Source organism: Impatiens glandulifera, chromosome 3, assembly GCF_907164915.1.
Source record: "Impatiens glandulifera chromosome 3, dImpGla2.1, whole genome shotgun sequence".
Classification (NCBI taxonomy): Eukaryota; Viridiplantae; Streptophyta; class Magnoliopsida; order Ericales; family Balsaminaceae; genus Impatiens; species Impatiens glandulifera.
The window spans coordinates 55,164,321-55,189,285 of NC_061864.1; the positions used below are offsets into that span (position 1 = coordinate 55,164,321).

General features: G+C 28.9%; 2 protein-coding genes across 4 annotated transcripts; one reads left to right on the forward strand and one right to left on the reverse strand.

Annotated features, from left to right (window-relative positions):
* Nucleotides 1-402: 402 nt before the first annotated feature.
* LOC124932863 (protein NIM1-INTERACTING 1) lies at nucleotides 403-866 on the reverse strand. Its single transcript, XM_047473574.1, has one exon. The coding sequence runs from the start codon at nucleotides 806-808 to the stop codon at nucleotides 449-451; it is 360 nt and encodes a 119-aa protein (XP_047329530.1). The 5' UTR covers nucleotides 809-866; the 3' UTR covers nucleotides 403-448.
* A 19,236-nt stretch (nucleotides 867-20,102) lies between these two features.
* Nucleotides 20,103-23,074, forward strand: LOC124932431 (pyrrolidone-carboxylate peptidase). Of its 3 annotated transcripts, XM_047473056.1 has the most exons (6): nucleotides 20,103-20,261; nucleotides 20,997-21,000; nucleotides 21,321-21,662; nucleotides 22,388-22,492; nucleotides 22,576-22,623; nucleotides 22,705-23,074. In XM_047473056.1, the coding sequence occupies exons 3-6, from the start codon at nucleotides 21,393-21,395 to the stop codon at nucleotides 22,939-22,941; spliced, it is 660 nt and encodes a 219-aa protein (XP_047329012.1). In that variant the 5' UTR covers nucleotides 20,103-20,261; nucleotides 20,997-21,000; nucleotides 21,321-21,392; the 3' UTR covers nucleotides 22,942-23,074. The 3 variants fall into 3 exon arrangements, with proteins under 3 accessions (XP_047329012.1, XP_047329013.1, XP_047329014.1); XM_047473057.1 differs by lacking the exon at nucleotides 20,997-21,000 and having other exon boundaries at nucleotides 21,323-21,662; XM_047473058.1 differs by lacking the exons at nucleotides 20,103-20,261; nucleotides 20,997-21,000 and adding an exon at nucleotides 20,726-20,790 and having other exon boundaries at nucleotides 21,323-21,662.
* The last annotated feature ends 1,891 nt before the right edge of the window (nucleotides 23,075-24,965 follow it).

Sequence of the window (24,965 nt, forward strand, 5' to 3'; positions counted from 1 at the left end):
AATAATTTTCTTAGATTGGACTTTAACCTAATATTGCTCCTATGTGTCCTATTTTTTTTTTTTAATTTTCAAAAATGGGAAAAAAACCAGAGTTTAAGAGATTATTCTAGACAGGCCTAGAATGATTTTGAAGTCGTAACATTCTGAGTAAAAGCTAAAAAGTTAAAAACGTAAATTAATTTTCATAATAGTGATCTTCTGCCCTTAATCTTTTAGTTATTTAGAGTTTTGATTTTTGATATTTTTAATTTAAAAAGCTAACCCTCTAATATCATCTATAAAAATGATGATCAATTTCAATTTAAAGTGTTTATTAGTGAAAATAATTTTCAATTTCATATAAAATTATTAAAACAATTGAAGAATTTGAAATGAAGAACTATATTGAACACCTTATTTTTCCTTGAAAAGAGAAAATTATCATTGATGCTCATAAATCTAAATAAAATTACAAAGAAAGATTAAGATCTAGTCCTGCATGATGATTGTCTTCATCTTCTTTAGGTTCTTTCTTCCTTTTGGAAGGTCCTGGAGATTTAGCATTAATGGCAGCCATTAATATTCCTTCTTCTTTAAGCTTTTGATGATCGGTATCTCCTTCAATGAAATCCTGAGGTTCAAATGCTGGTTTCCAAGGTTTGATCTTGTTCCTTTCTTGTTCGTTTGTTTTGATAATGTGTTTACGTGCTTCTCCTGCTTTCTTTATCAATGCAAAGAACTTCTTCACTTTTTCTTCTTCATCTTCTTCTTCTTCCTCTTCTTCTTTGATATCATTTATCATCTTCCTCTTTTTGTTCTCTCCATCCATATTGCATTAGAGAGAGATGAGAGAAAGAAGATAAAGAAGGAATGTTATTATTATTGATTGAAGGTGGGTACTCTATGTACTCTATTTAAGGTGTGACAATATATAATGGTTGTGACCCACCTATTCATTTATAAGATTTCAAATAAGAATTGACTCCATTGTGAAATTAAGACTCTTTATTTGAAAGCCAATTGAGATTTTCATACATTTTGTTTAAACCTCACAATTTGATACTCTCTAGGATTAAAGTTATTCGAAATTAGATTTTGTTTTAGAATTATTAAACGCCGTCAATTTAATATCAACGTAACATTTATAAATAAATAAAGAATCATGTCAATAATCTAACTAATAAATTTCAGCGATTCGAGAGTTTTGACCATCGATTCTCTGAGATTCGGTAATCAAAATACTCAATTCGTTTAAATTCGATAGTTAAATTAGTAATATTGATATTTTATTTATTTATAAATGTCACATAATAATAAGTTAACGATTTTTAAAATCGTTAACTCATTTTTTTTTATATATAACATTAACCATAAGAATAAGAAGCCTAGATTTGAAAAAGATGTCTAAAATCACAATTTATTCAAATAAGGAGTCATAATTTGACAAAACGGACTATATGAATTTTGGCTTCAATTCTAACCTATATTAAAGTGAAAGTTTATAACATTAGGTGGAAGTAAAAAATTTAAAGGGAATGAAACATTGAAATGATGTATTATTGTATAAGTCACTTAAGTAATAGAACGGTAGTAATTTCTTTTTCTTTAATTATAATCTGTACATATCATCATAAAAAATGTAATATTTTCTCACCCATCAAAATTTTAATATTTTTTTTAATTCATCTATTTTTAATCTTTTATTATTAAACTATTATAAATAACATTTTAAAACTATTAATATATATATATATATTATATATAATTTTTATAATTTTAAATGTATTATAAATCATTTTTGTTATTATTTGTTTTATTTATAAATTGAACCATGAGACAAATTCTTAATTATTAAGATGATCCAACTCATATCATAAAATATTAATATTCAAGATAAATATAACTCAATAAACAATTAATATTTAACATTCATAAAAAGAAAAAACACTTAGAGATTCTAAGAGTTAATATAATATGACAGTATAAGAGAGAATATATAACGACATTATGAATTAGTTAACCATAATTGATTCAGTTTATAATACATTTGATAAGAAAATGAAATATGAGAAATAATTTTAAAAAAAAACTTTATAGATAGTTGAGTAAAAATATATATATATTTAAAATTATATATTTATATATTTTATTAATTTGATTTATTTATTTTCTCTATTATTATTCATTTAAAAAAATATTATTATTAAGCACAAATATATATATTAACAATAATGAGTAATAATTAATGAAAAATACAATTAAGAATTTTATATTTAATTTTTTATTCTTTTCAATATATATTTTAAAACATATATACTTATATATTTTGTTATTTGATTGAATATTGTACTTATTATTACTCTAAAAATTATATAAATAAACATATATTTATAAATTAACAAATAAAAAAGATAAATTATTAATTATAGAAAGATAAAAAATAAATTATAAATATATAAAATTAATAAAGAGAAAATAAATAAACATTTTAAATTATATTTACTCATAGTCACCCTTCTGCATCATTCTATACAAATCTTTAACTCCCTTTATTATTAATCATAATATATATACCACCATTATTTATTTGTCTTTTTGTTTAGAGAACTAAGCTTCTTTGATTAGTGAGAAGATTGAATTTATTATTATTGAGGAATATTCAATTTGATGTCTTTTTATTCTCTTTTAAAGTATATATATATATGCTATCTAGCTGTATTAGAAAAAGAAATGATTATTATATGTTAAAAGCAGTTATTCAAATTGAAGCTAAACAGTGAAACATAAAAGTTTTATAGTGTTATAAACTAATTAAGATGTTCATGAAAATGAAAAAGATAATCTTAAGATTAGGAGGACTATATGATCAACTTTGATTTCACTTCCACTAATTTGTTTTGATTTGATTATTTTTATTTGTTAAACTTTTCACAACTCATCTCATGTTATAATTTGATTTGTATTGGTTTAATATTGACTCACTAGTAGAAGGATTAAAATTTTCTCACTATTTAAAAGGAAAATAAAAGAAATATTTTTAGATGTATTTTATTGTTGTAATTAATTTTTAGTAATCTCGCATTTTTACATGTGCAGGGGTTACTAATTATATGGGTTAGTAATTATATAATTTATTATGATAGTTCAAATATAAAAGTCGATGTCCAACCCATTAAAAGTTTAAGTTTGATTTTCACTGGATGAAGTGAACCTCGTTTTGAAATATGTATATGTTTGTATTATTGTATATTGTCGGTACGTATAACATATCTTTAATTAATTTTTGTAATTTTTTCTTTGTCCATATTCACCTCATTTATGTGAGGTCCATATCTTATGTTTGAAATATGTATATGTTTGTTTATTGTTAGTATAACATATCTTTAATTAAATTTTTAATTTTTTTCCCATATTTATCTTTTAAAGATTAGGGAAATGATTAAGTCATTTAATATATGATTTTTTTTTCAATTATTTACATGCATTTGTTAAACAATTTAGAATATAAATAAGTTTTAGATTCCATCTACCTTACAAAAAAAGTTTAATAACATTTGATTTTGCAACTATAAGGGTACAGATGACCTTGGAAATGAATAATGGCCTCTAGTTTAAGTAATCAACTAGGTGCAATGAATGTTGGTAATGTTGTTGTATCAAAACAGGATTCTTCATTGATCCATCATATATTTATTTGACTTGTCTTCCAAATTCATTGAAATGTTTTGAAAAATTATTATCAAATTAAAACAAATATGTTTTATTTTAAATAGTCTATTTATAGACTGAATTCATATATTTCAAACTATATGTTATATTACCTAATCAAGTCTTATTTACCTATTATATAATATATATTATATATCATATATGGCCTTCAGAGTTTGGTGGTTTGAAAATAACTATTATGAGATAACTCATTTTTTTTTTTTACTAGAGTTCAATTTTTTTAAGGGAGTAATATATTTACATAATGAAAATCAAATCTTAAGTCATTTGATTTCTTAGCTATTAATATTTTTAATTGAGTTACTCAGGTGGTATATTTCTGTAAATTGAAATACAATAAAATTAAAATGAATAACTGCTCGTTTCTATTCTGATCAATTTTATGGCCAACTATATTCTACCAAATATAATATATAATTAGATGTCTATCATTATCAATAGTTAGATTTCTACTTTTTAACTCTTTCTTTAACAAATTATATAATTGGGAATGATAACCTAATAATGATCCTTCCCTCAAACTTAAAACCTTTTTTATTGAGATATTCAAAATTTTAATTTCTGTAAAATTTTAATCAGTTAGTTATTCTTTAAAGATGTATTATCATGATAATAAACTTAATTAAGTAAATCTGAAAATTAGTGTTAAAAATCATGTTATTTAATTTGTTACTAAACAAATCGTGAAATAAATTAAAATTTTTTAAAAATTATGGGCAATTTAACATTTTTATCGTAAAAAAAATCCTTCGGCCCACCGATCCTTTAAATAGATTCGCCTGCCCCTAGCTTTAGGCTATAACCACACTCTCGCATGGGCATCGAATTCAAGCGCAAGAACATGCACACTAGAGCTTGGGATCTAGATTTAGAGAAGAAGGCTCTTCCTCGCTAGGGACTTTGAAATCCAATCTTCCTGATTCTTTGTGAAAACGTATTCATTTTCACATAACAATAAGGGTGCGACTATTTGGAAGAGAGTAAAAAAATCTGAAATTCTAGGAGCTTATCCACTTATTCTATTGATCGATCATAGGAGAAATGCATATTTATTGTTAAAATAATGGGTTAATATTGTATAATATTTATATATCTAGGGTGTTATGTATTAAGGCATATATATATTAAGGCCTAGATACATTAAGTTTTAAGCCTCTTATCTCTATATATAATCTCCATCTATTAGAGAGGCTGAAATATATGAAAAACCATATTATTGAATCCTTTCATTCGTAACATGGTATCAGAGCTATGGAATTAGGGTTAGGGATTCTTTTTCGATTTTCCCTTCCTCTCTAATTACTATTGGGTTTGTTCTTGAGGATTGCTTGCATTTATTCGCCATATCGGAAGAAGGTAAACCTAGTTCCAAAAATAGCGACGGTGGTGCTAGTCGGGGATATCATTTAAACTCGTCCCTTGTTCTTAGCCTCGTGAAATTGGATGGGTCGAACTATCTTGCATGGTCGCAAGCTTGTTTACTTTCGATTCAAGCCAGTAGAATGCAGAAATTCATTAATGGAAAGTCTAAGAAACCCAAGGATGATGATCTAAGATTGGATGATTGGGAATCGGACAATGCCATGGTGAAAACGTGGCTCTTTAATTCTATGGAACCAAATATTCGGAAGAGCTATCTATTTCTTGCCACTACTCAAGAAATTTGGAGCATGATAGCTAAGACGTACTCCCATTCTGGAAATTGTTTGAAGGTTTATGAGATTCGAAAGAGAGTTCGGGAGTTATGGACGGAGTTAGATCATTATCGTATCTTTAGAATAGAATGTACGAAAGATGTAGAAGCCTATCAAAGGATTGTAGAAGAAGATCGTCTGATTGACTTCCTAGTTGGGCTAGATATCTACTATGATCCCATTAAGGCAGAATTGGTCGGGAAAGTTCCACTCCCTAATGTTTCGACTGCCCATGCTCATATTCAGGGGGAGGAGACTCGACGACATATTATGGTTCCTCAATCGGAACACTCTGATCGTTCTACTCTTGTTGCTACCCATATTCCTATTACCGCCCCGTCAGTATCACGTCCCGTTGTTGATGTAAGTCCACCTCTGTGTGATCACTGCCAGAAGACGGGGAATACTCGTGAAAGGTGTTTTCTCCTACATCCTCACATTCGTGGCCGTGGTCGTGGTCGCGGCCGAGGTCGTGACTCTGGAGGACATCGTCAGTATAATGCTCACCTTTTAGTGGAGACACAAATTTATGGTATGGATACTCCTCCACCTATAGCGGAGGTTCCTTTGACAGTTTCAGAGACGAGTTCTATTCGCAACTTGCTAGCCAACTCTTCTGCTCCTTTCACATCCTATCATCTTGCCCATTCTGGTATGGCTTCTGCCTTAACAACCTCACAGTCTTCTTCTAACTCTTGGATCATAGATTCAGGAGCCTCTAACCATATGACAAATTCTTCTAGCTTGTTTAGCTCTTATTTATCTCAACAAAATACAGTTCGGGTTACAAATAGATCCCGTATACTTATTCTAGGAAAAGTGTCTATTCAGCTTTCTTCTAAGTTACCTTTAAACTCTATCTTACATGTTCCATCATTCACTTCAAATTTGTTATCTGTTAAACGTATTACAGAGTCTCTAAATTGCTCAGTAACATTCTTCCCTTCTCACTGTGTTTTTCAAGATATAACAATCGGTTAGACGATTGGTGGGGGTAAAGTTTGCAATGACTTATATGTCTTAGAGGATGTGCCTACTTCTTCCCCGATGGTCCCCAAGTATCAACTAACTCTCCGTTAGAGTTTTGCATTCATGGCATAGACGTTGTGGTCATCCCTCATTTGGTGTATTAGAACATCTTTTTCCTACTTTAACTAAGAAATGTAGTAGGTCTGACTTTATGTGTGAACTATGTGAACTTGCGAAACACAAATGTTCTAGTTACCCTATTAGTAATCAAAGGAGCATGATTCCATTTTCTGTCATTCATTCTGATGTTTGGGGCCCATCTCGGGTTACTGGTCGTTCCGGTTATAGATGGTTTGTCACTTTTATTGATTTTCATACGCGTCTCACATGGATTTACTTACTTCGTCACAAAAATGAAGTATTTGAATGCTTTAAATTATTTCATGTTATGATTCATGCACAATTTTAAGTTGTTATACAAATCTTACGGACCGACAATGGTACAGAGTATACTAATGGGGATTTTGAGTCTTACTTATCTTCTCATGGCATTGTGCATCTTACTACATCTGTCAAAACTTCTGAGCAAAATGGGATAGAAGAGAGAAAGAATGGTCATCTTTAAAGGTTACTAGGTCTCTTATGTTTACTATGCATGTTCCTAGTTTCCTATGGGGAGATGCAGTTTTAACTGCATCATATTTAATTAACCGTATTCCCTCTACTATTCTTAAGTTCAAGACTCCAATATCATTTCTCCCACATACTTCAAAACATCCTCTCCCACTTCTTGTCTTTGGATGTGTCTATTTTGGTTATAACTCTACTCCATCGCGTGAAAAGTTAGATCCCCGGACTCTAAAATGTGTCTTTATCGGTTATTCTCCAACTCAGAAAGGGTACAAATTCTATCATCCTCCTACTAAACGAGTGTTTGTTAGTCATGATGTCACTTTCTGGGAGTCAACTCCTTATTACACCTTTAGCTCATGTTTACCTCTTTAGGGGGAGAGTTTAGAAAAAGAATAAATAAACATGGAGTCTTCTTCCACTCCCATCGACCCTCTTATTTTTCCAAGACAGGAGAAGAGGGAAGCACCTTCTAGTGGAGAATCATGTTTACAGGAGGAAAGGGAATCACCTTCTAGTGGAGAACCATGTTTGAAACCTAGTAGACTGGATGGACCGAATTTGGTGACATACTCACGCAGACAACATGGAGATGCTATATTACCCCCTAAATTGTTTAATCTGGAAGTTAGTCCTACAGTTGCTCCTTCTTTCTATACAAACGGTAATCCTTCTCTTTCTAACCTTGATCTTCCCAAAGCTGCTAGAAAAGGTTCTAGAAAATGTACTTAGCATCCTAATTCTAACTTCGTTTCTTATGATTCTGTATTTCCTTCCTATTGTGCATTTGTTTCCACTATGTCTTCTATTCCTATTCCTTAGCGTTAGCATGATTCTATACTTGAACCAAAGTGGGAATGTGCTATGGGTGAAGAGATGAATGCTCTTAAGAAGAGTGGCACATGGGATCTTGTGACTCTTCCTTTTGGCAAAAAAACAGTTGGATGCAAATGGGTGTTCACTATAAAATATAAGCCAGATGGGTAAGTTGAAAGGTACAAGGCAAGACTGGTTGCGAAGGGGTACACACAGACACTTGGGATTGACTATCAGGAGACGTTCGCTCCCGTCGCGAAGATGAACTCTATTCGGATCCTAATTTCTTGTGCTGCCAATCTAGGATGGAATCTTCAGTAGCTTGATATGAAGAATGCCTTTTTGCATGGCAACCTAAAGGAAGAAGTTTATATGGATGTCCCTCCTGGCTTCTCATCTCACATTATAGAAGAGAAAGTGTGTAAACTCAAGAAAACTTTGTACGGGCTAAAACAATCTCCTAGAGCATGGTTTGAGAGATTTCATAGTGCTATGATAAAGTTTGGGTTCAAGTAGACCAACTCAGACCATACAATGTTTGTTAAGAGACAAGGAGGAAAGATCACAATATTGATTGTGTATGTCGATGACATCATTGTAACGGGTGATGATGAAGATGAGATTAACTTAATCAAACAAAGGTTGGCGACCGAGTTTGAGGTCAAAGACTTGGGGTTCGTTGCGATACTTTCTTAGGATTGAGATAGCTAGATCGTCTTGTGGGATCTTTCTCTCCCAACGGAAGTATGTCCTTGATCTCCTATCTGATACTAGGATGTTAGGATGCAAACCTGCATACTCACCTTTTGAAGCTAATCATAAGCTCTTCGGAGGTGTTGGTACCGAGGTGGATAAGGAGAGATATCAACGGTTAGTCGGGAGACTTATATACCTTGTGTTAGATTTATTGGACTAATAAATATAAATAATGTGTTTGGGCTATTTTTATTTGGAATTCAATAAAAAGAAAGTGATCATTAAGTATTTATTATTTTTTATTGAATAAGTCACATAATTAATATAATTAATATTACGTAACGGTTATGTGTAGAAACCGTCAAATTTATTTATTATTTATGATGGTTAAATAATAAATAAATAAATAAATATAATATAAAAGGGTTGTGGTTCCCGATTCAAAATAGCCAGTTTTCTTTCATCGTAAGAGAGAAGAAGGGAGAAAACCGCTTGTAGAATCGGAAGAGCAAACCCAAACTCAAAGATCTTCATCATGAATTCAGGTACGCTTCCGCTTGTTTAATCAACTTATGGACTTAGAGAAATTTATGTATTAGGATTGTGATTCATCCATGTTAGATATCATGTTAGATATTATCGATATATAAGATTATAGATTAAAGCCTGAAAAAAGGAAATCTAATATGTATTTGTTTAGAATCATGAATTTAGGAGTAAAGAAAATTCCTACAGTTGGTATCAGAGCATGTTAATTTGTTGATATTAAGATTTTTTTATGATATCATATTATGATTAAATCATGAATTCAGATATCGTAGATGATTTGAAGAAGAATGATTTTTAGGGTTTGCTATTCTGTTTATTAATTTTTTTTTAAATAAATAATTAATTAAGGACTAAGTCTAACCGTTATTATTTAAATAATAAATTAAAGATTAAGTTTTGAAAAGTTCATAAATTTAATTATTTATTTAATAAATAAAGATTTTATTATAAATAAATCACGTAACCTATAATTAAGTAAGGATATATATATTATTAAATATATGTATTTACAGAAAACTGTAACCGAAATATATATTATTGAATATATATAAAATAGTTAATTATTATGTGATATATATTTATTTATTTGGAAAATAAAAAAAATATAATTAAAGAATTATATATATATTTTTTTTAAAGAATTATATTTAAAATATATATACAGGTTATGTATCTCTTTCATAATATTATAACGTAAATAAAATAATATTAAGAAAATAATTAAGAATTTAAGGAATTAAGAATTTAATTAATAAATTCAATTCGGGTTTTTTGAGATTTAAGGAGTTTATTATTCTAACCAATCAATTGAAACAACATATTACCAAAGTAATCTATCTTGTGAATGTTGATTCGGTATATAGATTTTAAATGATTAGTACGTCTGTAATTCATGCGGATATTATATCGGTCCAAAGATAGATTAATATTGTCGGGCCGAATTACAGAAGTACCTGTGATGATGAATATGTGACGATTATTCGGTTCCATGTGAACAATAATTCAATCCAAAGATAGAATCATTGTTTGACAGGATTTATTGTCAGTATTTGATCATTGCACAAAATATCACTTACAAGTTAATATTTTTGTTCAAAGACTAAATATTAATGTTGTGCTAGATATTTTTTTTTGTTGATGGAAAAATCTCAATGTGAATTTATTAATCAAGATGTGAAAAATGTGTTCATAGTATTTTTTTTTTTGTTTAATTTCAGTTAATGCTTCCGCATCTACAATATCTGCCAATGTCAATTCTATTCATATACTGAATGGAAATAACTTTAAAGATTGGAAGGATAATGTTTTGATTATCCTCGGATGTTTGGATCTATACCTTGCGCTTCGGATTGATCGACCCATTATTACGGATCAAGGTTCCCTTGTTGAAAAACAGGACCTTGAAAAATGGGAAAGATCAAATCGCATGTGTCTAATGATCATTAAGCGAGGAATTCCAGAAACATTTAGGGGTGATATCTCTGAAGTCACTAATGCTAAGGAATTCATTGAGGAAATTGAGAAACGTTTTGCAAAAAACGATAAGGCTGAAACAAGCACGCTTCTTGCGAGTTTGACCTCAATGAAGTATAAGGGAAAAGGAAACATAAGGGAGTACATAATAGAAATGTCTCACCTTGCTTCGAAACTAAAAGCACTAAAGTTAGAGCTTTCTGATGAATTGCTCGTGCATTTGGTTTTGATCTCTCTTCCTGCACAATTTAATCAGTTTAAGGTCAGTTATAACTGTCAGAAGGAGAAATGGACTCTTAATGAGTTAATTTCATATTGTGTGCAAGAAGAAGAGAGATTGAAGCAAGATCGGACTGAAAGTGCTCATTTGGCTTCATGAAGTAATTTCAGAGATAAAAAAAATAAAAGGAAGAACCCTAAAGAAGCTGCAGGTGGTCCCGTGCAAAAGAAACAACAAACTAAAGAAAATGAGGAATTTAGTTGTTTCTTTTGTCGGCAATCCACACACTTGAAGAGGGACTGCACCAAATATCACGCATGGCGTGCAAAGAAAGGTGAATCTCTTACTTTAGTTTGCTCTGAGGTTAATTTAACTTCAGTACCGAGTCACACTTGGTGGGTAGATTCTGGTGCTACTACTCACATTAGTGTTTCTATGCAGGGTTGCCTGAGCTGCCGAAAGCCAAGTGATGATGAAAGATTCATTTTTGTGGGCAATGGCAAATCAGTTGAAGTTGAGGCTATTGGGAATTTTAGATTATTATTAAGAACTGGTTTTTATTTGGATTTGAAAGACACTTTTGTTGTACCGTCTTTTAGACGGAATTTGGTTTCTATTTCTGTTTTGGACAAATTTGGCTATTATTGTTCATTTGGAAATGGTCAGTTTAGTCTTTCTTTAAATTCAAATATTATTGCAAATGGTTCTTTGTCGGTTTATGATAATATATATTTACTTGATACAATTGCCTCATATAATGAAACTTTGCATACAAGTAATCGCGGTACTAAAAGAAAATTAACAACTGAAAATTCTGCATCAATTTGGCACAAGCGTTTAGGTCATATATCTAAACAAAGAATTGAAAGGCTTGTAAATGATGGAATTCTTGATTCTCTTGATTTTTCCAATTTTGAGGTTTGTATTGGATGTATTAAGGGAAAGCAAACAAACGTAAGGAAATTGGGTGCCAACAGAACTACAGACGTCTTAGAACTCATTCATACTGATATTTGTGGGTCATTCCCTACGGCTTCTTGGAATGATCAACGATATTTTATTTTGTTCATAGATGATTATTCAAGATATGGCTACCTTTATCTCATTAGTGAGAAGTCCCAAGCACTGGACGTGTTTAAGGCATACAAAGCTGAAGTAGAAAATTAGCTTGGTAAAAGAATTAAAGCTATCAGATCTGACCGTGGTGGTGAATACTATGGTCGATATGATGGATCAAGAGAACAACGTCCAGGACCATTTGCTAAATTCCTAGAGGAATGTGGAATTGTACCTCAATACACTATGCCAGGTTCTCCTCGCATGAATGGTGTATCTGAGAGACGAAACAGAACTCTTAAAGATATGGTAAGAAGCATGATTTCTCATTCTACTTTACCGGAATCTCTCTGGGGAGAAGCAATAAAGACTGCAGCATATATTCTCAATAGAGTTCCAACTAAAGCAACAACTAAAACTCCTTATGAGCTTTGGACCGGTAAAAAGCCAGTCCTCGAGCATTTTCATATTTGGGGATGTCCAGCAGAAGCAAGGCCTTATAAGCCTCATGAAAAGAAATTGGACTCCAAAACAGTTAGTTGTTACTTTATTGGATGTTCTGAGAAATCAAGGGGTTATAAGTTTTTTGTTCCCACGAACAGAACTATTTTTGAGACGGGAAATGCAGTGTTCTTTGAGGATATTGAGTTTTAGGGGAGAAATACTAAGGAATTTGTATTTGAAGAGGAATTTGTTCAAATTCCTATAATTGCTATTGATAATAATCATGAATTTATTTATGATATTAATCAAGAAGCAATTCCAGAACTTCAAGACAATAATATAAATCTTCCCATTGAAAATGAGGTAAACATTCCTGAAGAACAAACTCAACAACCTCAAGAACAAATGCCATTACGGAGATCCACGAGAGAAAGGAGAAATGCTATTTCGGATGACTATATTGTATTTCTCCAAGAACATGATGATAGCGTTGAAATGATGGAAGATGATCCTATCAACTTACATCAAGCAATGCATAGTTCTAATTCTCATAAATGGATTATTGCCATGAATGAAGAAATTAAGTCTATGGAAGACAATGACGTTTGGGATCTAGTCTCATTACCTGAAGGTGCGAAACCTATTGGTTGTAAATGAATATTTAAAACCAAAAGGGATTCAAAGGGTGATGTAGAAAGATATAAGGCACGTCTTGTTGCAAAGGGTTTCACTCAAAGGGAAGGTATTGATTTTACAGAAACCTTTTCCCCTGTTTCGACAAAGGACTCTTTTAGGACGATCATGGCATTAGTGGCGCATTTTGATCTTGAGCTACACCAAATGGATGTTAAGACTGCGTATCTAAATGGAAACATTGATGAAACAATTTTTATGAACCAACCAGAAAATTTTGTGGTGGGAGATCCAAACAAAATGGTTTGTAAACTAAAGAAATCCATATATGGTCTCAAGCAAGCTTCTCGTTAATGATATCACAAATTTCATGAAATTATTATCTCGTTTGGTTTTGAGAGTAATTTAATTGATGATTGTGTATACCACAAATTTAGTGGGAGCAGACATATTTTTCTGATTTTATATGTTGATGATATATTGCTCGCTAGCAATGATACAGGCTTACTACATGAAACTAAAAGATTTATTTCAACTAAGTTTGAAATGAAAGATCTTGGTGATGCCTCTTTTGTATTAGGAATTCAGATACATCGAGATCGTTCTCGAGGTATACTTGGATTGTCACAAAAGAGTTACATTGAAAATGTACTAAAGAGATATGGCATGCAGGATTGTAAATCAGGAAACACCCCCGTTGTTAAAGGAGACAAATTTTGTCTTCAACAATGTCCTAAGAATGATCTTGAAGTTAAAGAAATGCAGAAAATTCCTTATGCATCTGCAGTAGGAAGTTTGATGTATGCACAAGTCTGTACTCGACCAGATTTGGCATACATTGTCGGAATGTTAGGCAGATATCTGAGTAACCCTGGTATGGATCACTGGGTAGCAGTCAGGCGGGTTATGCGTTATTTGAAAAAACTAAAGACTACATGCTCACATATAAGAAATCGGACCAACTGGAGATCGTTGGATATTCAGATTCGGATTTTGCTGGATGCCAAGACAGTCGGAGATCCACTTCAGGTTATATCTTCATGCTTGCTGGAGGAGCAATCTCATGAAAAAGTGTTAAACAAACACTCATTGCTTCTTCCACTATGGGCGCTGAATTTATAGCATGTCATGAGGCATCCAATCATGGAATGTGGCTGCGGAATTTTGTCACTGGGCTAAAGATTGTGAAAGGAATTGAAAGACCACTAAAGTTATTCTGTGACAATAAATCAGCAGTCATGTATTCGAACAACAATAGGAGTTCAACTAAGTCAAAGCAAATTGACATCAAGTTCCTAGTTGTTAAAGAAAGAGTTCAGAGTGGTCATTTATATATAGAACATATTGGTACAAACTCTATGATTGCGGATCCGCTAACTAAGGGATTACCACCCAAGGTCTTTTTGGAGCATACTGCTTAAATGGGTGTTATGTTATTTGAAGATATTCAGATTTAGTGGGAGTTTGTTTCTATATATATGTATGTTATAAAGACTTATTGATTACTGCAGTTTATGGATAATAAAGAATTTTGTTACACTCTGTTTATAGAAAATTTTGATCTCATTAGGGACCAGTTATAAGTTGATATGATGGATCACACTGGATGTCATTTCTATGCTACACATCCGTACTATGATCTATGTCATTTAATTATATTGATATTCGTGATCATTGATGGGTTGAATTACGAACTAATGTAATTAAACCGCTTTGGTTCAATGTTGATATGATTAATGGACGAGATTGATTTGGAGTAACTTTAAATTATGATAGCCACATTATTTGGGCATAAAGATGAACACATGTAATTATATATATTGTCCAAGTGGGAGATTGTTAGATTTATTGGACTAATAAATATAAATAATGTGTTTGGGCTATTTTTATTTGGAATTCAATAAAAATAAAGTGATCATTAAGTATTTTTTATTTTTTATTAAATAAGTCACATAATTAATATAATTAATAGTACGGAACGGTTATGTATAGAAACCGTCAATTTATTTATTATTTATGATGGTTAAATAATAAATAAATATAATATAAAAGGGTTGTGGTTCCCCGATTCACAAGTCGCCAGTTTTCATTTTCTCATTAACCTTCATCGTAAGAGAGAAGAAGGGAGAAAACCGCTTGTAGAATCGGAAGAGCAAACCCAAACTCAAAGATATTCATCATGAATTCAGGTACGCTTCCGCTTGTTTAATCAACTTATGGACATAGAGAAATTTATGTATTAGGATTGTGATTCATCCATGTTAGATATTATCGATCTATAAGATTATAGATTAAAGCCTGAAAGAAAGGAAATCTAATATGTATTTGTTTAGAATCATGAATTTAGGAATAAAGAAAATTCCTACACCTTGCTCATACTAGACCTAACATTACATATGTTGATGGTGTTGTGAGTCAATACATGCAAGATCCTCGCGAGACTCATATGGATGTAGTCTATCGCATTCTGAGATACTTGAAGACAACATCGGGTAAGGGCTTGTTGTTTAAGCCTCAAGGTCACCTAGATGTTCAAGGATATACCGACTCAGATTGGGATGGCTCTTTAGATGATAGACGTTTTACCTCAGGTTATTGTTCCTTTGTTGGAGGTAACCAGGTAACTTAGCGCAGCAAGTAACAAGCGGTGGTAGAAAGGTCTAGTGTCGAGGCAAAGTACAGAGTTATGGCTCTTGGCGTTAGTGAGCTCTTGTGGACTCGGTCACTTCTTGTAGAACATGGTTTCACACCAATTGGTCCTATGAAGATATTTTGTGATAACAAGGTTTCTATCTCTATTGCTCATGATCCGGTTCAACACAATCGAACCAAGCATATTGAGATTGGCCGACACTTCATCAAGGAGAAGATTTCCAGCGGTCCCTTTGTACCCCGTATGTAAAAACTAGCGATCAACTAGCCGATATTTTAACTAAGGGTCTTAGTAGTAGAGATTTTGTTCCCATTATAAGCAAGTTAGGCATGATGAATATATTCGCTCCAACTTGAGGGGGAGTGTTAAAATAATGGGTTAATATTGTATATTATTTATATATCTAGGGTGTTATGTATTAAGGCCCAGATACATTAGGTTTTAAACCTCTTATCTCTATATATAATCTACATCTATTGGAGAGACTAAAATATATGAAAAACTCTATTATTGAATCCTTTCGTTCGTAACATTTATCGACATTTAGCTTTCATCCAAGCTTTCATCCCTCGTTAAGTGTCGCATATCTTAATCCTAACGAGTTATTTTAGAAAGTCCCAAGATCCGAAATGGAGGAATTATTTCTTTATCCAGGATAAAGAAAAAAGAAGGAGAACACGAGAGGAAAAGCAAATATCACGGTTTAACCCAACCCGATTTCGGCTCAGTAATGTTTGCCTGCCTATTTTACTTCTTTGTTTCTTTTTTTTTAAATTTTTATTTGATTTTCTAAAAATAAATAAATACCTATACAAATAAAATTTAAAATTTCAATTAGGGCATGCTTCGTTTAAATTTTTTATTTATTTTATATTCTTGTTCTTATGTATAACTCAGAGTTTTACAACTTCAAATATTACAAAAATAAATTCATGGAAAAATCTTATACATGATTCTAACATATAATGTGCTAACATTGAATTTTGAAATTCTTTCAAGTTTTGCCATAGTCTGTTCACTCGTCTAAAATAGGTTTAACTTTGACTCTTTTTTAGCATTTTCTTACCTTGCACCATAAATAAATTAGAAGTATGATTAGGAACATATTGGATGTCTGTCTTTTATAAATAGACTAAAAATAAGCTCTTATTTACCATAAAGTAGGACAGGGTTTTATTATTAATTAAAGTGTACAATTATCTTATGTTTTTGAAAGACCAATAGTTTAGTTGTAAAGATGTCTTTTCAAAGTTTCCAGTCCTTTTTTTTTTTTTTTTTTTTTTTTAAGTAACAACTCTAAAGAAAATTTCTGAAACATTTTTATTTCATAATTTCTCAAATAAATAAATTAGGTGACGACTCTAAAACAACCAATATACGTCCATTCTACGTCGAGGCGAGACTGACTAGATCCGAGTCAGTCTCTCGGCGTCGATTTATTTAACATTTTAGAAATAAACTCAAATCCAAGTATGCTATTTTAATTCCTCGTTACCGAGATATGAGAAAAAGATAAATCATGAAGCAAAATGCAATTCGAGTAGATTTTTCGACGAACTAATTTGTAGGCATATAAAAATTAAATTATCTTAATCATAGTCAATCTACAGCTGAAGATTTATTAATCATAACTACGTGTATTTGAAAAATTGATGAATGATTAGGTGAAAAGACCAAGTTAATCAATCGCATGCTCCATGAATGAGTATACTGTCTATATATTTATATTTTAAATTTAAATTATATTGGAGAATTCTTATTTTAGTTTAAAAATAGTTATTATAGATATCAAATCATGATTGTTATTATTTCGGAAAGATTATTCTTGTTATTATTGGATTAAGACATTGTCCACCAATGCTAACTCCAATATTAATTATTAATAAATTAATCCAATATTCTTTACATATGAACAATCAATATTATTATATCATCACCCCCATTGTTAAATCACAATTAATTTGTAAAATATTCAATTAATCTCTTGAAGTTTAAAGTTGACTTGTCATCTAAATATAAATAGTATTTAATCATTTTATTTTTGAGGTGGAAATATTCCATCTGTCTATAAAAGATGCTACAGACAAATTAGTTTATTAAAAAATATCATTGAGTTATTCTAAACTAAAATTTGATCTAATCCTTATCTAAATCTTGAACAAATAAATAGAAAATTACAAATAAGTTTGTTAATATTAGGAATAAAAGTTGAAATTCACACCAAGTGAATGTTTGAAAATCGATTAACTGAATAATCAAATTTTATTTTTTAATAAATTCTTCTGAAGATAAATTCTAACTTAAAAATAAAAAATTAAAATTAAAATTTATGACATAGAGAGTTGTTTGATGTTGATTTTTAGGATTTTTATGAATTTTGTGGAGAAAACTTTATTTGATAAAAAAAATGTGTTATTTGAGAATTTTTAAGATAAATTATTAAAATATCATTTTATATTTAAAATTTAAAATTTATTAAAATTATTTTAATATTTTAATTGATAATTTAAGTGATTTTAAGGTTAAAATTATATTTGATATAATAGAGAATTGTTTTTAATAAAAAAATGTCATATCAAATGAACAAATCTAATTCTAGACCAAAACAAAAGAACGAATTTAAGTTTTCTCCACCCCAATTAACATTTTCATTGGAATTAAGAATGAAAATTTGAAACTCTCTTACGATAATCTAATCGAGTACAAATTTGATCTTTTCACCTTTAACATTTAAAGAGCTTCAATTTGTTTATATATCAAACAAAGTTTGTTTTCATCCTTTGTAGTGTCACTAAGTAAAATTTATTAAATCAATTTTATCTTTTAAAATAATAATAATATAACTAAGTAAAAAAAAAAAAACTTAACTAATAAATTACATATCTAATATTAACCATATTTTATTGTTCAATTCTTACCATGACTAATTGAGTTGGTTGCAATTTAACTTCACGGTTAATTTGATATTAGTTTATAACTTATTTTTGTCAAATGTATATTATGTTAATTGACCTCATGTTAATTAGCGTGGTTTTGAGTTTTTCTTTATAAAATTATCATAATTATTATTAAAATTATTAAAATAAAATAAAAAATTATATATATTATATATTTTTCTAATATAAAATAAGTTAAAATTAAGTCACTAAGATAATTCGAGGGACAAGTAAATAGTTTATAAGAGATAAAGATTGTGTTTTATTCTCACTAGTTATAACCACCTCTTAGGCCTTTTTAGATAGGATTATTTAAATAACTTAATTTATTTAAAAAATAATAATATGGGATAATCTTGAAGAGATATAAAATTTTTTCATATAAATGAGTTAAAAGTATTGATATATAATGATAAAATAAAAATATAAAATAAAAATATTTTTATATTTTAATTAATATATTAAGTAATTTGAAAAAGAGATTAATGTTTTTTTATTTAAGTGAAATAACTCAAACCGAATAAGACTTGAATAAGGCTTTGTATCAAATCATATTACAAATTTTATTTAGATCACACATTTTCTATCAAATTTTTTTTTTAATAGGACAAAAATTTAATAAAAACAAAATTTTGACAATTCCCACCTTGGAGAGCCGATTACTAACTTCAAGCTGAAGTACCTATTTTTTTTAAATTTTATTAATTTATTTATATTTAAATTCATTATTATTATTATATATATATTTAAATTACATTTTTATAAATGTGATATATTTAAATTATTGTTTTTATAAATTAAATTATTTATATTTTGATATATATTTTAAATTATTATTTTAATAAATTTGAATTTTTATATTTTAATATATATATATATATATAAATTATTAATTTATAAAACTTTTTAATAAAAAAATCAATAAATTCACCAACATCTAAACTTATATTTTAGAAAAAGATATTCTTTATTGTTATAACAATATATTTAAATTATTATCTTTCATAAATATTTACTTAATACAATTTTTTTTATTATTAGTAGTATAATTTAACATTTTGATTATGTTATTTATTCATAATTATGAAGTATTCTAATTAATTTTTTATTATATTGTCTCTTCACAATTAATTTTATTAGTATCTATTATATTTTTTTTATAAAATAATAATTTAAAATATATCAAAAATTAAATAATTAAATTTATAAAAATAATAATTTAAAATATAAATAGTTTAATTTATACAAATAATAATTTAAATAATTTAAATATATTAAATTTATATAATTTAAAATAATAAAAAAATTAATTTTTAAATAATAAATTATGTTAGTTTAGAAATGAATTAATAAAATAAGTTAGGTGAAAAATTAAATAAAAAAAAGTGGGAGAGAAAATAAATGAAGTCTATCCAACAAAATTTTTAACTTATATTTATAACAATTTATTTCGTTCAAACTATTATATATTATTTGTATTTGGTGCAAGTTGTTATTAAAAATAAATAAACTTGATGATCACTATTATTTGAGCACGATTTAATTGGTTATTTTCTCTCTCTTAAGTTTTTTTTTTTTTAATTTTTTTTATTAAAAGCAATGAAGAACAAAATGCATACTATTATCGGGAGGCATCTTTGAGACTCTCTTGTTTGTCGTCTGTATAAGAGAGAGAAAGTGAAAAGAGAGATAAGACTGGTGGTGGTGGGTGAGACTGAACCCTTCTTTTTCTTCTGCTCGGTGGCTGCCTCAAACTCTCTCGACGACCCACAAAGAAGAAAAAGGTTCATTCATCAGATTAGTAGTTTCTTTCTTCAGATCGTCAAATTTCTCTCATACCCTTTTCTCCAATTTCATTTTTTTATTATTAATCATCGATTCTTCTTAGAGAATCTACAAGGGTTTTTAAAATCCATATCAGATCATCACTTATTTTCGGATTCCAAGTCTCCGATTTTGTTTATTGAATCTGAATTTTGATCTCTCAACATCATAAACTTTAAACTTAGCATATATGAATCTGTTTGCATGTCAATTATCCATTACAGAGAAACCAAATTGAGCTGATTGTTGAGAATTAGGGGTAAAGATGAATTCTGATGAGTGTTTTTAATATATTTATATTCTCTTGTGTATATCACTTCAAACCCTCTTTTCAATTCTATAACTTGGAGAGATCTGTTGTTTCTTTTTCTGTTTCTTGTTTAAATGAATTTACATGTTGATGCTTTATTGCTTTTGATTTCAGTAATTATTTGAATTTGGAGGAACTATTAACTCAATTAGGTCCTTTCATAGCTACCCCAGCTCTAGGTTAGTTCTTACATGTCTCTAATTATATTAATTAGGTATTTAGGTTTAATTTGGCTATGTATTTGCATTATATTTGACTAGGTTAGTTTAATTAGGTTTGTTTGTTTTGGTTTAATTTAGTTGTTTTTTGCTATTTGTATTATGATGGTATGGTTGCTTATCGAATTTTGTTGACTATACTGTTTACAATTGTTGTTTCGTGGGAGAAAAGTTTTTCTAAGTTGAAATTGATGAAAACATTACTCATGAAATACCATGTCACACAAGAGATTAAGTGGATTGACTATGATTTCAATTGAAAATGAATACTTGGATAAGTAAGAGTACGATGACTTGTTGAAAATTTTATTTGAATCGGAATGTTACATTTTGATTTTCTTATGTAATTCATGCTTAAATACCATTTTGATATTGTGAGAATTTATTTTGAAATGAAATTGGCTTAGGAGAGCAATCTAAACAGGGCATTAGGGCTGGCCCTGTTAGGGGTAGAGATGAATTCTGAATAGTATTTTTTTGTTGTTTGATGCAGGAAGTTGTTAGATATTTATATTCCAATTAGATTCATAGTTGAATCGATTGATTGACTGAATAGTTCATAGATGGGATCAGAAGCGCCTCCTGCAGTTACAGTTCACGTGACGGGTTTTAAGAAATTTCATGGAGTTTCAGATAATCCAACAGAAACAATTGCTAATAATTTAAAGGAATATATGAAGAAGAAAGGGTTTCCAAAAGGTTTAATTCTGGGAAGTTGTAGTATTCTTGAGACTGCTGGACAAGGAGCCGTCGTACCATTGTACCAGACGCTTCGATCTTCTGTTAGCACAACGAAGGAATCTGAATCGTCGAACCAACAGAGAATCATTTGGGTGAGTTTTTTTATCCATGATTCCAAAAAAAATGAAGTTTTCTATAATGGATAATGCATTCTTTTGTTAGAAGTGTTACATTAGCATTGAGAAATGACCAGATTAGTTCAGTACAAGTCATGACATGTATCATGAAAACACAATATCACAAAGTGTCTGAAATATCCTCAACAATACACAATTCCAAATACAACAAAAGAATTATTTAAATAATCTTGTTTGATATGAGTTATGAAAAGTTGAATTATTGAGGGAAAAGACTTCAAACATATTAATAAATGAAAATTAATTTTTTAATTGGTTGATAAATTGATTGATGAATGGATATGTGTAAGGACGGTGAGTTATTTAAGATTATTTAAATAACCCTTACCAAACAAAATGGAAGTAAAAAAACAATCTTTACACCTAAAATAGATCCCTTTTGTAATTCAACCAATTTATGCTCAAATATGGAATAACCCATCAAAGCAACATATAGATGCTTGAGTTAGGGTAAGACAAGACACAAATAACTGCACTTTTGATTTAGCAATCTTCAATTCTTTCTTCTCCACACTCCGGTGGTGAAACTCGCTAAGATTGATGTTTTTTTTCAATTGCTAAAGATTGAATATTGTTTGTTTGTTTGTTAAAACGGAGCTGAATAGAAGTAATTTGTTGTGTTCTTGATTTAGCACTTTTGATGGTTATTGATCCTAGTGTTTTTGATATATATCTTTCAGATACACTTTGGAGTTAATAGTGGGGCTACAAGGTTTGCCATAGAAAAACAAGCTGTCAATGAGGCCACTTTCCGTTGCCCAGATGAGATGGGATGGAAACCTCAAGTATGTCGTTCAATTTTCTTTTTACATGCTGCTTGTAAAATGTTATATGATTTTAAAATTTAATCATAAACATATTATTGCAGAAAGTAGCCATTGTACCTGCGGATGGTGCGATAACAGTAAAACGAGAGGTAACAACATTCGATGAAGATGGATAAAAGAGTTTTAACTATGAATGTCTTTTCAATGAATTTACGATTTTATAAATGCAGACTACACTTCCTGTCGAGGAAATGACAAAGTCATTGGCGAAAATGGGTTATGAGGTAGTTACATCGGATGATGCGGGCAGATTCGTTTGCAACTATGTGTACTATCACTCGCTCCGATTTGCAGAGCAAAACGGGGTAAAATCTCTGTTTGTACATGTTCCTCTGTTCTCGACGATTGATGAAGAGACACAAATGCAATTTACTGCTTCACTGTTGGAGGTATTGGCTGCTTATTAATATTAAGTATAATTGTAAGTAAATCTTTACTTCTTCTTCATTTATGTTTGATGACTGTGTGCCCAATAATATAGTAAACCTGTTGCAAGATGAATGGAAACAGTGTGTTATATATAAAGTATCTTTATTTGCATTTTTGTTGATTGTCAATAATGGTTAACTTTTTCGATTTAACTCTTAAAAATCGTAAAAAAATTACGATTTTCAAAAGATTATAATGATTTTAGTTTTAGGTAAACTTTTAAATCAGATAAATTCTTAAAAATTTAAATTTAGAATATGATTTTATAAGTTTATAAATTATTTTAACTTTATTATTTCATACAAATTACAATGTTACATAAAGTTCAAACAAAATTTAATTAATTTTAGTGTTATTTTATTTATTATTATTTTTAATTAATTATATTGTATAAATAATATTAATATATAACTAATATATTTTTAAAATAAACACTTATGCTTAATTAAATTTTTTATTTTACTAATTTAGAAATTTTTTTTATTTTACAAGTTTATAAATATTCAACTATTTGAGTGAAATTAAATATATTGTACATTAAATTTTTATAATTTTAAATTTATGTTTTCAAGAGTTTATTAACTATTTCAATTTTATTTTCAATTGAAAAAAAATTTATTAGAACAACGTTATTACTTATTCACGTGGAATAATTGATTTTATAATTATATATATATATATTTAATATTATTAAGATTAATTTTATACTTAATTACAGATAATAATAACATATAATTAAATGACAACTATTTTAAGAAAATTCTTAGAATTTTAATTATAGCTGCAAGTTATTATTTGTTTATCTCTCTGGTCCTTTTTAGGCTGTATTGTTATCATTATTTTTTTTCATCTTTAAAACAATCATAATTATTTTAAAAATAATCTAAAAGAATAATTTGATTATGATGAAAAAGTAATTCTTATATACTAATTTAGATCACATTCAAAAAGTAATTTGATACCAAATACGCTATTAATATAAATCATAATTTAAAAAATAATCTAATCTTGTTTCTAAAATATTCTTTCAAAAAAAAAAGAATACTTTGTTCTAACTTGTGTAATTTTCAATTAGATTGTGTTATTTCTTATAAAAATAACAACTTTTCAATTAGCTATGCAATGTAATTTTATATATTCCAACTTTTTAATTTTTAAATCATTGGTTTATTTCTTATAAAAATTATTACAACCCACATTTCCTTTAGGCTTTCTTTGCTGAATTTTTGTAACACAATAAAATAAATCTCATTACAACTAGACATACCTACCTAGAAATAAAAAAAAAATAGCGACCAATTCTTTTTAGTTTATATGATAAAATCTTTAATATTCTATTTTAATAATTTAAACATAAATTCTTTTTAATATTATTATATTATTTTTTCTTAGGAAACCAAACATAATAGTATGAACTAATACATTTTTTTTGTGTTTTCCAAATTTTGTTTTTTTTATTTGGTTAATATATACCATCTTATTTAAAATATTAATTAAAAAATAAAACAAACGAATCTTTATAAAAAAAATGATAGTTTATAAGCCAAACGATCCTTTATAAATTCAATTCAAATTTATAAAACAAACTTGACCTAAAATAATTGTAATTATACGGGTTGGATCCGCTAACTGTCTGTCCAAAACCGATAATTTCGGGTCACTTAGACACCTGATTTTCCGGGGAAGATTCAAGTCTGGTTCGAGTCACTCGAGACCCAAAATTTTGCCATATGCCCATTTACATTCTGAGCTTGTTCTTAAGTTTGAATTTTTTTTAAATTGTTTGATAATGAAAAAATAAGTTATTTAAGTTCTAAATTTGGTTGTCAATTATTGAAATGTTGTTTTGTATTTAAAAATTTTATTTAATAAAAAATAAAATAATTTTTTTTTTAATATTTTAGTTGATTAATAGTTAGAATGACAGTGATTTGGTAAAAAAAAAATTGTAAAAACTGTTTGATAAAAGAAAATAAAAAGCTGGATTAATTGAGATCAACAA

Excerpts from the sequence above, each read along its gene's own strand:
- LOC124932863 (XM_047473574.1), bottom strand. The coding sequence starts at position 808 with ATGGATGGAGAGAACAAAAAGAGGAAGATGATAAATGATATCAAAGAA.
- LOC124932431 (XM_047473056.1), top strand. The coding sequence starts at position 21,393 with ATGGGATCAGAAGCGCCTCCTGCAGTTACAGTTCACGTGACGGGTTTT. Across the intron at positions 22,493-22,575 it reads AGATGGGATGGAAACCTCAA|AAAGTAGCCATTGTACCTGC; the intron begins GTATGTCGTTCA and ends ATATTATTGCAG. Across the intron at positions 22,624-22,704 it reads CGATAACAGTAAAACGAGAG|ACTACACTTCCTGTCGAGGA; the intron begins GTAACAACATTC and ends TTATAAATGCAG.